The sequence below is a fragment of the Coturnix japonica genome, chromosome 1, assembly GCF_054131305.1.
Source record: "Coturnix japonica strain WE chromosome 1, WE-NBRP24, whole genome shotgun sequence".
Taxonomy (NCBI): Eukaryota; Metazoa; Chordata; class Aves; order Galliformes; family Phasianidae; genus Coturnix; species Coturnix japonica.
The window spans coordinates 55,501,928-55,514,759 of NC_140663.1; the positions used below are offsets into that span (position 1 = coordinate 55,501,928).

Sequence of the window (12,832 nt, forward strand, 5' to 3'; positions counted from 1 at the left end):
GCTATGATCAGAGACGCCACTGATGATAGGACTCAGTCTGCAGGACAGCACGATCTGGCTCCACAGATACAGAATAATCTTTGTGTGAGCTTCAGTTGGTTTGTCAGAAGATGCTATCATTCATCTGTATTCAAGGTAGGACACTGGGAAGCAGTCATTGTCCTATATAGCTGAGTTGTTCCTGCTTTTGACAAGCCTATTTTAGGACTTATCAAGAGCTGAGTGGAAATACGTCTCCCCTTCTTGTTATGTTCCCTTCTATGAGCAGAAATAGTCTCTCTCATGTCTTTTTCTATACAACCCACATTTACATTTGCCTTTAACAGGCTGTCTCTGAAGCTTTTCCATGTAGTATCTCCAGGAGATCATGGGCAAAGCTTTAGCAGATGGGTAGCTTTCATCAAAGGAATTACCATCTGTTAGTTCTCTTCCCAGTTTTGTGCTATGCTGGCAAAATTTGATTGTTTCTCCTAGTCCATCTTGGTCCTCTGCTGCCCAGCCGGGCAAATATCAGCATTCCTCCTATCTTTTCCCCTCTTTATACCATAGACTTCTGTAAGGAGCCGCAGCATTCAACACCCAAAGATGTTTGGTTATACTCCACTGTACTCCACATGCCAAGTTCCATCTGCTGTGCTTGCAGAACTTCAGGAGACAACTTCACAGAAACTCACAATTAACTTTATCACCCTCCTGAAAATGGTGTTGAATACTGGGAGGGGCTCTTAGGGGTTGCTTTACTTATACTGTACTGTTGTTTCCCAGCTGGCTGCATTCAGACAGATAGCGTTAAAATAAGACACTGTACCCTTCTACATTTGCTCATTGACGTAACTCACTTTTGAGAGCTGTGTTAAGAGAAATATGGCCAGCGGGTGGGGGAGGTGATCCTGCCCCTCTGCTCTGTGCTGGTGAGACCTCACCTGGAGTACTGCATCCCAATGTGGAGCCCTCAGTACAGGAGAGACATGGACCTGTTGGGGTGCATACAGAGGAGGGGCAGAAAAATGATCCCAGTGGTGGAACACCTCCCTTATGAGGACAGACTGGGAGAGGTGGGGCTGTTCAGCCTGGAGAAGGCTCACGGGAGATCTGAGGGTGGCCTTCCAGTGTCTGAAGGGGGCTGTAAAGAAGGAAGGGGACAGACTCTTCAGTACAGCATGTATGATAGGATAAGGGGGAATGGTTTCAAACTAAAAGAGGGGAGATTTAGATTGTATGTAAGGAAGGTTTTCACAGTCAGAGTGGGGAGGCACTGGCATGGGTTTGTTGGAAGCCCCATCCCTGGAGATACTCAAGGTCAGGCTGGATGGGGCTCTGAGCAACCTGATCTACCTGTGGGTGTCCCTGTTCACTGCAGGGGGATTGGACTAGATGGCCTTTAAGGGTCCCTTCCAACTCAAATGATTCTGTGATTCTATATGCTTTGTTTTTTTAGAATCTTGATGAGTTTTCCCCAAAACTATCAATACAGTGTTGTAATTAAATCTTCCATAAAACTTCCAGTTTCTTTCTCAGACATTGCTGTAAATGTTTTTAGTCATTGATGCGTGATGAGGACTGTAAGGCAAATATCAGCTTGAGTAGAAAGAAGTGCTTTTTGAAGCAACAAACATTTAATAGATGCATTGCAGATACTAGGCTTCAAGACAAGGCACACTGCTGAATACAAATTATTTCCTCTCCCACTCTAATCACTTATGAGGCAAAAATTATTTAAATGTGACTGTAAGTGGCAGTTTGGTCCTTATTTCAGTCAGCTTCTGTTTCAGAGACTGGGTCTACCCAATCACCTGAGTTTTCTAGTTGTTTGTTCCCCTGCTGCAGAGGCAGGAGGACTTTGGCAGAGACTTGATGCAATAAAAGGAGCAGAACTGTGGAGGATATAATATATGGCCTCATGTCACTTCCCAGAAAGACACTAAACGTGATTGAACAACTGATTTGCGAGTGTCTGGAAAACAACACATTTGTTTTAAAGAGAGCTAATGTAGAATTGCCAAGAAGAAAAGGTTGTCAGCCCAGTCCCTTTATGCTTGAACAAGAGCAGATGGTAGTGGGATGAGAAGCATCAGGAGGTGTGGGGCCACACTGAGGGGCAGAAAGGTGTTGCTGTGAGGAGACCAGCTTCTCTGAGTGGTAGAGACCCTCTATAGTTTCTGCAGGCATACATCCTGGAAGGTTCTTACTGATGGATTGATCATGGTGTGATGGTTTTAGATGAGGGTGCTGGAGAGCTGTGGGGTGGGCTGCCCAGTGGTGATGGAGAGGACCATCAGGTCCTGAGGGCACCAGTCTTGGAAGTGCCAGTACATCCAAGTTTAGCTGACCAGTTCCAGACACACCCATGGCCCCCAGCCCAGGGCTGAAGGCTGCTGCAGGAGGAAGGAAAGTGGCCACTACAGAGCAGGAAGATGTCAGGAAGGGCAGGGCAGAGCAAGGCAGGGAGGGGAGGGAAGGGGAGAAGGGAATGGGGGAGGAGAATGGGAAGAGGAAGGGGGAGGGGGAGACAAAAGGGAAGGAAGGGGAGGGGAGGGAAAATCGTTGTAATAATGTTGTAGGAAGGAGCAGAAACCCTCAGTGACATCACGCTTTCTATGCAGTGCTGAGGGATGGCCAACAATGCAGGCCTTTTGGAGGAGGATATGCAAATGACCTTGATGTACTGCATAAGTGATCCAAAATTAAGATGAATCTCAGCAAACATAAGTGCAAAGAAGTATGTCACTGGAAAAGCAGTAGGGCAAAAAAAGATGCAAAATTTACAGTAGACTGTGAAAAGTACATGCAAATTAGGAATGTGATTTTGTTTCTTAAAAAATTGGATGGGCTACTGGGAGTGTTACGCTGGCAATGTAGGAGATATTTAACTCATGTTACTGAGTAGTGGACCAGCCTTCTACTGGATGAACTACGGTCAGCCTGATAGAGCAGGAAATAAGACTGTTCAGAGGAGGCCTTCCAGAGGTTTAGAAAGGATTATTCTCGAGGAGAGTTTGAGGGTTCTGAATAAAAGCTGGAAAATTACTTGATGAGGAAGAGGACAAAGTGAACATTCTTCAGATACTTTAAAGATGGGAGTAGATTGTCTTGATATGTAGTGAGAAGTTCAAATTCTGCAATACTAGCTTCTGTTTGTATTGTTGGTGGTGAGATACTGGAAAAGGCTTTGAAGGCATGTTGTAGGATATCTTCCTCTGAGGGCTTTAAGATTGTGTTAGATAACCCTTAACCGTGTACAATCTAGATATGTTTGATCCCACCTGTGTGTGGGATTGGACTTGATGATCCTCTAAGATTTCTCTGTTTCTAATGCAAAGCCAGAACAAGTCAAGGAGTGAGTGGCAGACAGACGTGCTGGAGGGGGACCATAAGATGAAAAGGGCAAAGTGCAGCCAGCCAGCAGGGGAGATGTGCTGCTGATCTGCTGAAGCTCAGAAAAGGGGAAGTGGAGCTGAATGAAACTTAGTGCTGGACGGGTTCACTCTTCCCAGCACAAGCTGTTCTGCCCTCCATGGGAGTAGCCTGGCATTCTGAGGCTCTGGCAAAAATAGAGAAGTTTTAGGATATGGTTATTTTGCCTTTCTCTTATAATAATTTGCTGCCCAGACAACCTGCCACGTTGCAATTTGCCTGAGCTCTGACTATATATGTTCTCTGAGCAAACAGCTTCTGCTATTCATCTGAGATAAACTGTTCTCCCTCTTCTATCTGCTTTAATGTCTGTCCAGTAAGAAACAGCTTGCACTATGACACTGATTTATTGAGGCAAAATTGCTGAGAAGCTGTTTGGACAAAACATTCCAAGTGGGCAGCTATTCCCTGGGTCACGGGAAAGTGTCTTGCGTTTAAACAGGCTTTATAACCCTTCTTACGCTTCTTTTGGTCACTTGTTTTGTTCTTTAAGACTCTGGATGGAGTGGGAGAGCGCTGTCCTGGGTCCTGAGCCCACGGGCAATGCTGTCAATAAAAAGTCGGCTGAAATCCATGGAGATGAATCGAGACCCACACACATATGAGATGGTCTGCAGTTCGCTTTGCAGGAACTGCATTGTTGTTTCATTCTTCTGGTCTTCTAAATATCCTTGCAATTTATTTTTTGGTAGTTTTCTTATAAAAATCACTCTTGTTTCTCTGACTCCTCCACATTACATACGGAACTTCACCATCCATTTCCCCGGATTTCATTATTGTTCAATTTAGTTCTTCTTTTTGGATTATTTACGTTCTACATTGCTGGTTTTCATCTCTTTCAGGTTTTGGGGTTCCAAAATCATTCTGGTGGAGGTACAAGCTCCTGTCCACCACAATTAAGCCTTTGCAGCTCCTTAAAATGGACTTAGATAAAGGCACTGTTATTTGAAAGCCTTCCTTTTGAATACTGGCACTCATGTTAATCAGGATAACATCATTTCCTTGTTTCATTATATGCATTAATTTTTATTAACTTGTGTTTAGTTTCTCTTGATGTTCTCTATAAACTAATTTTCTTAAAACCTATTACCTTTTCTATTGTGCTGTGGCATTTAAATATCTTTTAAAGTTTCATTTTCATAGTGCCTTCCTTTTATCCCTTGGCTGGTCATTTGTTATAAATATGTTGCGTATGTTCTGTGCTCGAGGATGATGAAGCTTTGCTAGTATAACAGCCACTTGCTTATTTCCAAAACACAGGACATCTATTGTTCCTTCAGTGCTTTTTTCCCCTCTTTTCTCTTTCAGGAAATCAATCCCATTCCTACTAATGATAGCAGATTGGTTCTCCTCCCTTTTATTTTTTTCTTTCGGGCACTCTGGCAAGCCTGCCAAGCACTGCTAATTAGCAGCTGTTAGATTAGGGCTCCAGTCCTGTGTGATGCTCCATGCAAATGGACTTGAAGTGATGTCTGTGCATACTGTAGGTGCAGCAATTCAGACATCTGTAACACAGTACAGGGGGATTTCTACAGCTGCACTTCCAGTAAGGTATAGGGCCAGTAGTTCATTTCACATAGATAACTTCAGTGATTTGAAGTTCTGATGATGCTGTCTTGAGCAAGATCTGAACTGCATCATTTTGCCTGTCCTTGAATATCTGACTGACCCCAGAAATGTATAACCAGAATAGCATTTTTTTTTTTTTTGGGGGGGGGGAACCTACTATCCTTATAAGAGTCTCTCAGTGTCCTGTGCCAGGAACTCAAAGGGCTGTTTCTGCTCATGGAACAGATGCGATTATATAGAAGCTCATTTTGGGAGGGTCTGTTGAGTGTCGCTAAATGACCATAGAGTGTTTTGAAATATTTATGTGAAAGGGGAGCAGCAGAGCAAAATGAAAGAGGAATAGTAGTGCAGGGTGATATCACGGACTCATAGAAGCATTAAGGTCAGAAATGTCCTCTAAGATCACCTAGTCCAAATGTCAACCCATCACCACTATGTCCACTAAATCACATCCCAATCTGGAGCAGGCTTTTTGAGCTGGGAGAGGCAGAAAAAGTAAAGCATTGTAGCAGGACCTAAATAAACACAAGGCAATTAATATTCATGTAGTGAAATTATTTTAAGCACCCAGCTCATTGTTTAGGGCTGTCTACACAGATAAGTATACTCCCCAAATTATCAGATGTGTTACTTGAAACCGACACCTTGCTGGCACCACAGTATAGCCACAGCCATCCCTACATTATTATAGGCAGTCCATAAAGCAAGACATCTCCATCAAAGGAGATTTCATTTATGAGGTATTCACTAGAGAATGACCACCTTTGGGTCATCCTGCAGCACTTCCTTCTTTAATAATGTCTTTCCCTTTAACTAAGATGCTATTTATAGGATTGTCTGTCCTTTCTCATCCCCACAGAGTGAGGAATGATATGATCCAAAGCTCCTTATATTGGGGAAAAGAGCCATCAATATCCTTAGTAGACCATAAAAAATATAGGAGGAAAAGTCTTGATAGCGTGGGTGCCAGTTTTAAGCCCTAGGTAAACGTATAGAAGTAAAAGATGGGATTACTGTAATTAAACGTGTATGTTGGAAAGTATAGATCTGCATCTGAGCTGCCACCCCAGATACCCTGGAGTCAGAGGAGAAACTGGGAGCTCTGAAGGGTGAATCATTTCACCCTAAGGAAGACTTCAAAGCAGTAAACTTTTAGAACAAGGGAGCAGCATTTGATGGTGCATACATATAGGAGTCACAATGCAGAATAAGTGGGTCCTAATGACAGCAAATCACAGGCATACTGGGAGTTTTCAATCAGGAGCAGCTGCAGGACCAGGCTCAGAGCACCCTGATCTAGCTGTGACATCCCTCTTCACTGCAGAGGAGTTGGGCTAGATGGTCTTCAGAGGTCCCTTCCATCTCCCTTCCAACAGTTCTATGATTCTGTGACTTACACTTTACGAAACCCCTCCACCAGCCACTGTGAACTTCTGCACACTGCACAGTCACTAGACTTTACTCCTCCTCAGTTTTAAAAGGAAAGATTCTCCCTAACTTTCTAGTGAGGTACTGCAGAAAAATGACACATTTTTTACTGAGCCAGATTTCCTCTCCGGGGCACAGATGTTCAGACATGTGGTGAGGCGGCCCTTTGGGTTATGAGTGAGATTGTCAGCTAAATGATGCACGTGGAGTTACACCAAGGACAGATTAGCTGTCGGCATCCTGTTGCTTCAGCCTGTCTTCAACCAACTGCTCATTTTCAGTACTGGCCTTAAGGTGTTTTCCAATCTACTCTTGAATGAACGTTTACCAAAGGCTTGTTTTTACACCAACAAAAAACTGCTCAAAAGCTGAAGCTGGCTAAACTGGGACTTGCAAAAGCTCTCGAGAAAATATTTTGTTCCCATTTTGGTTTGTCTGTGTTGCAAAGATTTGTGGACTCCCGTCCCTTTTTAAGAAAGAGAAAGCAGTCATTAGGCATACTGTAGGAATCACAACTGGAATAGAGTTTTTTTTCCCCCTCTGTTTTCATATTCAGTGTTGAGGGCTGCTCACTCTCCTCATCTATTAATAGCCACGCTTGCTGCTTCCTTATTAATATTCACTCTTGTTTCTGCAATAGAATTTATTAAGAATGAGCATTTGGGAAGTTGCTTTCAAGCTACAGAACTGACAGATCACCTCTTGCTTTGCTTATTCCTCTGATCTCTCCCAGGTGACAAGCAATAGAAGGGAAGGGAATGGCATGGAGCTGCAACAGGGGAGGGTCAGGTTGGGGTGTTAGGAAAAGGTTATTCAGCTTTTCCTGTGGTGGCTGGGCATGGAACAGGCTCCCCAGGGCAGTGGTCATGGCACTTAACTTGCTATTCAGGGTGCCTTGCTATGGGTCCCTTCCAACTAGGGATACTCCATGACTCTATGTTCTGCAGGCATCAGGAAGTAGTGTTTACGCAGGCCACCCTACAATCCTTCAGTTACATTCCATGTCTAGCTAGATGCTATACACTGTATGCACATCCTATGTGACCGGTGTTGGAGCTTCCATTTACAGACCTCAAAGCACTTTGTGGAGGAATGCAGATGTTTCTACCTCTTTCTTAGAATGGGATGAAGCTGGGGTAGGAAGGTGATGTGGTTTGTTTAAAACAGGAAAGGGAGGAAGGGAATTCGTGTCTTTGATTTCCAATATAGTGCTTCATTGGTGGGCTGCAATATATAGCTTCATTTTTTAAACAGACCATCTTCCTTTCCCTGGAAATTCTAACTCTAACTATGTCATTTAAAGGCCTGATAATGCTAGTATTAAAATAATAATAATGACAAACATTTGCAAAGCATGAAAACCTGATCCTGGTGGTAACTACAGTGAAACTTTGTTGAAACCAGTAGGATAAGGCCTTTGTTTGCAGGCCATCGTTTGAAGAAACAGTGAATTTAGGTTTAAGATGCCTGGTACCAGATCACAAAGGCTGTGACATGAAGCCTTTATGCCACCGATCTAGGGTGAGCTCGCTCTTCCAGGCCAAAGACATAACCAGCCCCTGATCTGATGTGTGAAGTTTTACTGGCAGGCTTTGTGTGGGATCAGGTGCTGTCTGTCTGCACCACTCTCATTTTGAGCTGGACAAGTTCCATCTGTCTTTCTACAGCCAGCATAAAATTGACATAATCTGTGCATTAGGTCCTCCGGTTAATTTGAAAGACAAACAATGGGGTGACCACAGCTGATCTGACTCGGATCAGTGCTGCAGTCTGATCTCAGGGGAGAACGTATCACTCTCTACAATGACCCGAAAGGAGATTTTAGCAAGATGGAGGTTGCCCTGTTCTCACAGGTCACAATGGCAGGATGAGAGGGAATGGCCTCAAGTTGCCCTAGAAGTGGTTCAGCTTGGATGTTAGGAAAAAAAATCTTGGAAATAGTGGTGCTGCAGTGGCACAGGCTGCCCAGGGAGGTGTTGGCGTCACCATTTAAGAACCGTGTGGATGTGGCACTGAGGGATGTGGTCAGTGGGCACGGTGGGGATGTGTTGGGGTCACAGAATCACAGAATGACCCGGGTTGGAAGGGACCTCAAGGATCATGTAGTTCCAACCCCCCTGCCTGGCAGGGCCACCAAACATACACCTTTACTAGATCAGGTTGCCCAGGGCCCGGGTCGGACTGGATGATCTTAGCAATCTTTTCCAACCTTACTGATTCTACAGTTCAATAATCACTAGCACTGGCCTCAGCTCAGTGCTGTGGTCCTTACGCAGGGACGGCAGCAGGGGATGGTTCTGCCGAAGCTCCCTGGCAGCGATCACCGCTCCTGCAGTCTCCTGGACCGCATCTCCTGCTCTATTTTTAACATCACCGCGGTGCCGCGGCCGCCACCACAACCCGCTGAGCCGAGTGCGAGGGCTCCCACCGCTCCGGACCGGGGGTCGGCACCAAGCCCGACGTGCCGCTGTCATCCTGAAGAGCGCAGGGGAGGGACCGCGCTGCTGGGGGCGGGGGGTGCCGGCGCCGCGCTCTGAGGAGGCTCCAGCAGCTCCCCGGGAGCCGCCGCACCGACGCGCGCTCCCGCCCGCAGCCGCAGCCGCCTCCCCGGGCCGCGAGGCCGCCGCAAGGCCGGGGGAGGCGAGAGCGGAGGGGCGACGCTCGGCCGGCCCCATCTCGGCCCGCATCCCCATCCCCATCCCCGTGCCCAGGTCGGCCGTGCCGGTGCCGCCCCTCTGCCGCGCCCGCCCCCTCGCTGCTTCGGCGGCGCGGCGACGCGGTGCGCGGCAGAACCGGCGGGGCTATGGCTGCGGAGGAGGTGCTGCAGGGCGCGGATCACTACAAGAGCGAGATCGAGCGGCTGACCAGGGAGCTCTCCGAGACGACCCACGAGAAGATCCAGGCGGCGGAATATGGGCTGGTGGTGCTGGAAGAGAAGCTCACCCTCAAGCAGCAGTACGACGAGCTGGAGGCGGAGTATGACGGCCTCAAGCAGGAGCTGGAGCAGCTGAAGGAGGTGAGCCGGACCGGGCTTTTGTCTCTCCCCGCCGGCTGCGGGGCTGCCCACGCGTGTCCGTGACGGGGGAGCCCCGCTCCGGCCCCCTGCGGGTGGGCGAGACGACGAGCGGGCCCCGGAGACTGCGGGGAGCAGCGGGGATGGGAGCGGGGATCGGCCGGAGCCGGGGGCTGGAGCCGGGGGGAGCTCGGGGCACGGCTGCGGATGCTGAGAAGGGGAAATTAAACCTCGCGGAGCCGAGCGCTGAGCTAACGCTGGGACGTGGGAGCCGTGTAAACAGCTGCCTGCAGTGCACGGGAAGGGAGACGGCTCCTTGTGAAGTTATTTATAGGCTGGTTTCGTTCCGGCTGTGAGGGGAATCGCTGCCATCCGGGCAGAGAAAGTAGACCTGAGGTCACCCCCGCTCGGTGGCAATTAGAGTTCTGCGTCATGCTGGAAGGAGAAATGTTTGATGCGAGGGCTGCTTGGAGTTGGGTTTAACAATGTGGTTCTGTAGCATCCAGAGCACACGGTAGGTGAGTGCTATACGGCACCTTTTGGACACGACTGAGATATCATCACGCCTCCTGTGTTCATCATGGAGGGAAATAACCAGAGGTTGAGGCTGTGCACACACATGGGATCCCAGAAGGGGTATGTGCACACATCTGCAGCGCTCATAGCCCTGCATTTCAGAGTGTCTCTGTGCTGTATTAGAATGTAAATGATTCCATCTTTCAAATGAGGAAGGGAAAATATTAGATTATTTTCCCCCAGATTTAAAAGGAATGTTTTGTTCTGCAAAAACATCTCACTGTACACAATGTGCAGAAATTCCCTTCAGTCAGAAATTGAGACCACATTCCATATGTGGAGGGAATGGAGGGAAATCACTCGATGAATTTAGATCAGATACAAGTGTTCTCAAGAGCACCAGCTTTGCTGCACTTCTAGAAACACTTCTAATAAAACGAAGGTTTCATTTTACTTGCAGGTAAACATGTTATGCTACAGGTTTGCCCCATTGCCCACAAAAACTAATTTCCAGGAAGAAAGCCTATTCAGTTTGATAACTGGCTCCCCAGCTCTGCTGAGGCCCTGCAGTAGGCTCGGCACATTGAAGTCAGTAGTCCAGGGGTGGGGATATGGGACTGGAAGGGACATGAAGGCACTAATGGGATGGATGACACGTCGGTGCACAGGTAGAAGGGGTAGAGCAAGGAACTGAGTGTAAATTCTGAAGCTAGAGAGATTAGTCAACATGGTTGACTGAAATCGAAGATGGGCACAGATTCCCTTCCTGTTTACTTCCCCTTGAAGTCAATGGGATTGTGCACTCTGCAGCTGTCCCACAGGTCAGTGCTTTCATGCTGTGCCAACCACAGCACGGATATGGAGACATCCATGGAGAGCAGAAATCCTGATGCCAAGCCAGAGAGCAGCCAATCCTGTTTCCAGGTCAGGCCATGGGCTTTCAGTTCCAGAGCTCTCCATTGCTGCAGATGGGGCATTTCTGTCCTCCATGTATTCTCCAGGAGATTTGTTCTTGCTTGGTAGGAGGAACTGCACTGATTGTTGCCACACATGCAGCCCTGCAAAGGAGGATTTGCTCATATTCCTTCCTGTCACTATAAAGTATTTTCTAATCTTTTCTGTTAACACCGACATTATGACTGTTCTATGAGTGCAGATCGGATTCCTGTCTGTGAGTGGAAGCAAGTGATGACTGTGGCTGTGAGGATTTGTACTTCCCCTCTTGCTTCTCTACATCTATAGCATCTCTGAAGTCAAAATGAGGTGTGGAAGTTGTGGTTGCCCAGTGAAGCTGTGGGTTCCCCATCCCTGGAGGCATTCAAGCCCAGGTTGGATGGGGCCCTGGGCAGCCAGAGCTGCTGGGTGGCAGCCCTGCCCATGGCTGAGGATTGGAAGTAGGTAGGATTTATGGTCCCCTCCAACCCAAAACATTCTGTGATTCAATGAAATGAGGCCTCAAGTGTGCACTGAAACAAATGACTCATCCATTCAAGAGAAACAGTAGGTGCAACGGTGTGAGAAGAGCTATGTAGCTATGTTTAAGGCTATTAGCTCTTCTTGTGCCGACTTTCTCTGAACAGATTCATTTACCAGAGTCAAATCTTAGAGTTTTATCTATGCAAGTCTTCATTTTTGGACTATTTTATTCTTGTGTTCTGTTCTAAGGAGCTCATTGTATTTATTGCTGCCTGTCTTTCCTTACTTAGTCATGGCTTAGACATCTACAATCTGAAGTCTTCTCCTACGTTACTTGGCAGTTCAAAACTCAAGTGAACTTCATTGGGGCTTTTTCCATATAGGCTGCGATACAGAACCACAGCTATACAATAATTTCCATTGCTGGAGAGTGAGATGGGAATGTAAGACCATTATAGAATGTAAAAGCAAATTGCAATACATTACATTAAATATTAATACTTGTATATAGAATATATGCTACCCACCATGCAACATGAATTGTTCTAGTAACCTCTGCCGTTTCTTTTTCTTTGTTTTTCATATATTTCTCCTTTAGCATAAGATTTGGATGCTTTGAGGCTTTCCATGCCTTATTTAATTATACCTCAAGCTAATGGAATTTTGACCGCAGTAAAAATGCTGTAGTTTTAGGGTTCCCGTTCAGAAAGTTTTTTAACAAATGTGCCCTTTACCCTGCAGTTACTAAGAGTTCAGAGCAAAATACTCATTGCTATCAGTCATGTGCATGAAGATAACCTGCTTTATTGGGGTGGGAGTTTAATTAGCAGCATATTTTGTGGAAACCATCTTTCAGCATTTTTCGTATTGGTAGCCTGCTCACACAGTGCCACTCAGAAGGGCACAGCAAAGTCAGACAGAGCTTTGGGTGCTCCTCCAGCTCTTCTTCCATCACTCCGTGCTCTCCTTGTATGCATAGGCCTACAACAAAATAGCCTGAGTTCAGCAGAGGGCTGCAGGCGCTGTAAGGAGAGACTGAGGGAGGAGGGCCTGCTCAGCCTGGCAGAGATAGGGCTCTGAGGAACCCTACAGCAACCTGCCCAGTGCTGCAAGGGTGTTACAGAGAAGATAGAGCCAGCCTCTGCACAGCTGGGTGCAGTGAGAATGCACAAGAGAACCCATGAGGCCAGAAAGTGGCATAGATTGCCCACTGAGGTTGTGCTGCCTCCTGAGCTCAGAACTGACCCTGCTTTGAGCAGGAGGTGGGACTGGGTGAGAATGGAGATAGGCTGCAGTGAGCCTGGTACATGCAGAGTCTCTGGGAGTGCCCACTGTACCCAGTTCAATCCCAGCAGCAGTTTACTGTGCATTACCCAACACGGAACAACATGCTGCCTGGAAATAGTGACCATTAACAGATCCATAGCCTCGCTCTATGCCTGAATTTCACCTTTGGTTGTCATTGACCTCAGGTTA

At 46.9% G+C, this 12,832-nt stretch overlaps 1 protein-coding gene across 11 annotated transcripts in view; it reads left to right on the plus strand.

The window, feature by feature from the left end:
* The first annotated feature begins 9,199 nt into the window (after positions 1–9,199).
* BICD1 (BICD cargo adaptor 1) overlaps positions 9,200–12,832 on the plus strand; it is a 157,665-nt gene continuing 154,032 nt past the window's right edge. For all 11 annotated transcript variants that reach the window (XR_014943786.1, XR_014943784.1, XM_015866227.2 and 8 more), the window contains exon 1: positions 9,200–9,427. Coding sequence is in view for 9 of the 11 variants with exons in the window: in XM_015866227.2 (XP_015721713.1) it covers positions 9,215–9,427 (213 nt within the window). In the remaining 2 variants the exon portion in view is untranslated. The remainder of the gene's footprint in view (positions 9,428–12,832) is intronic.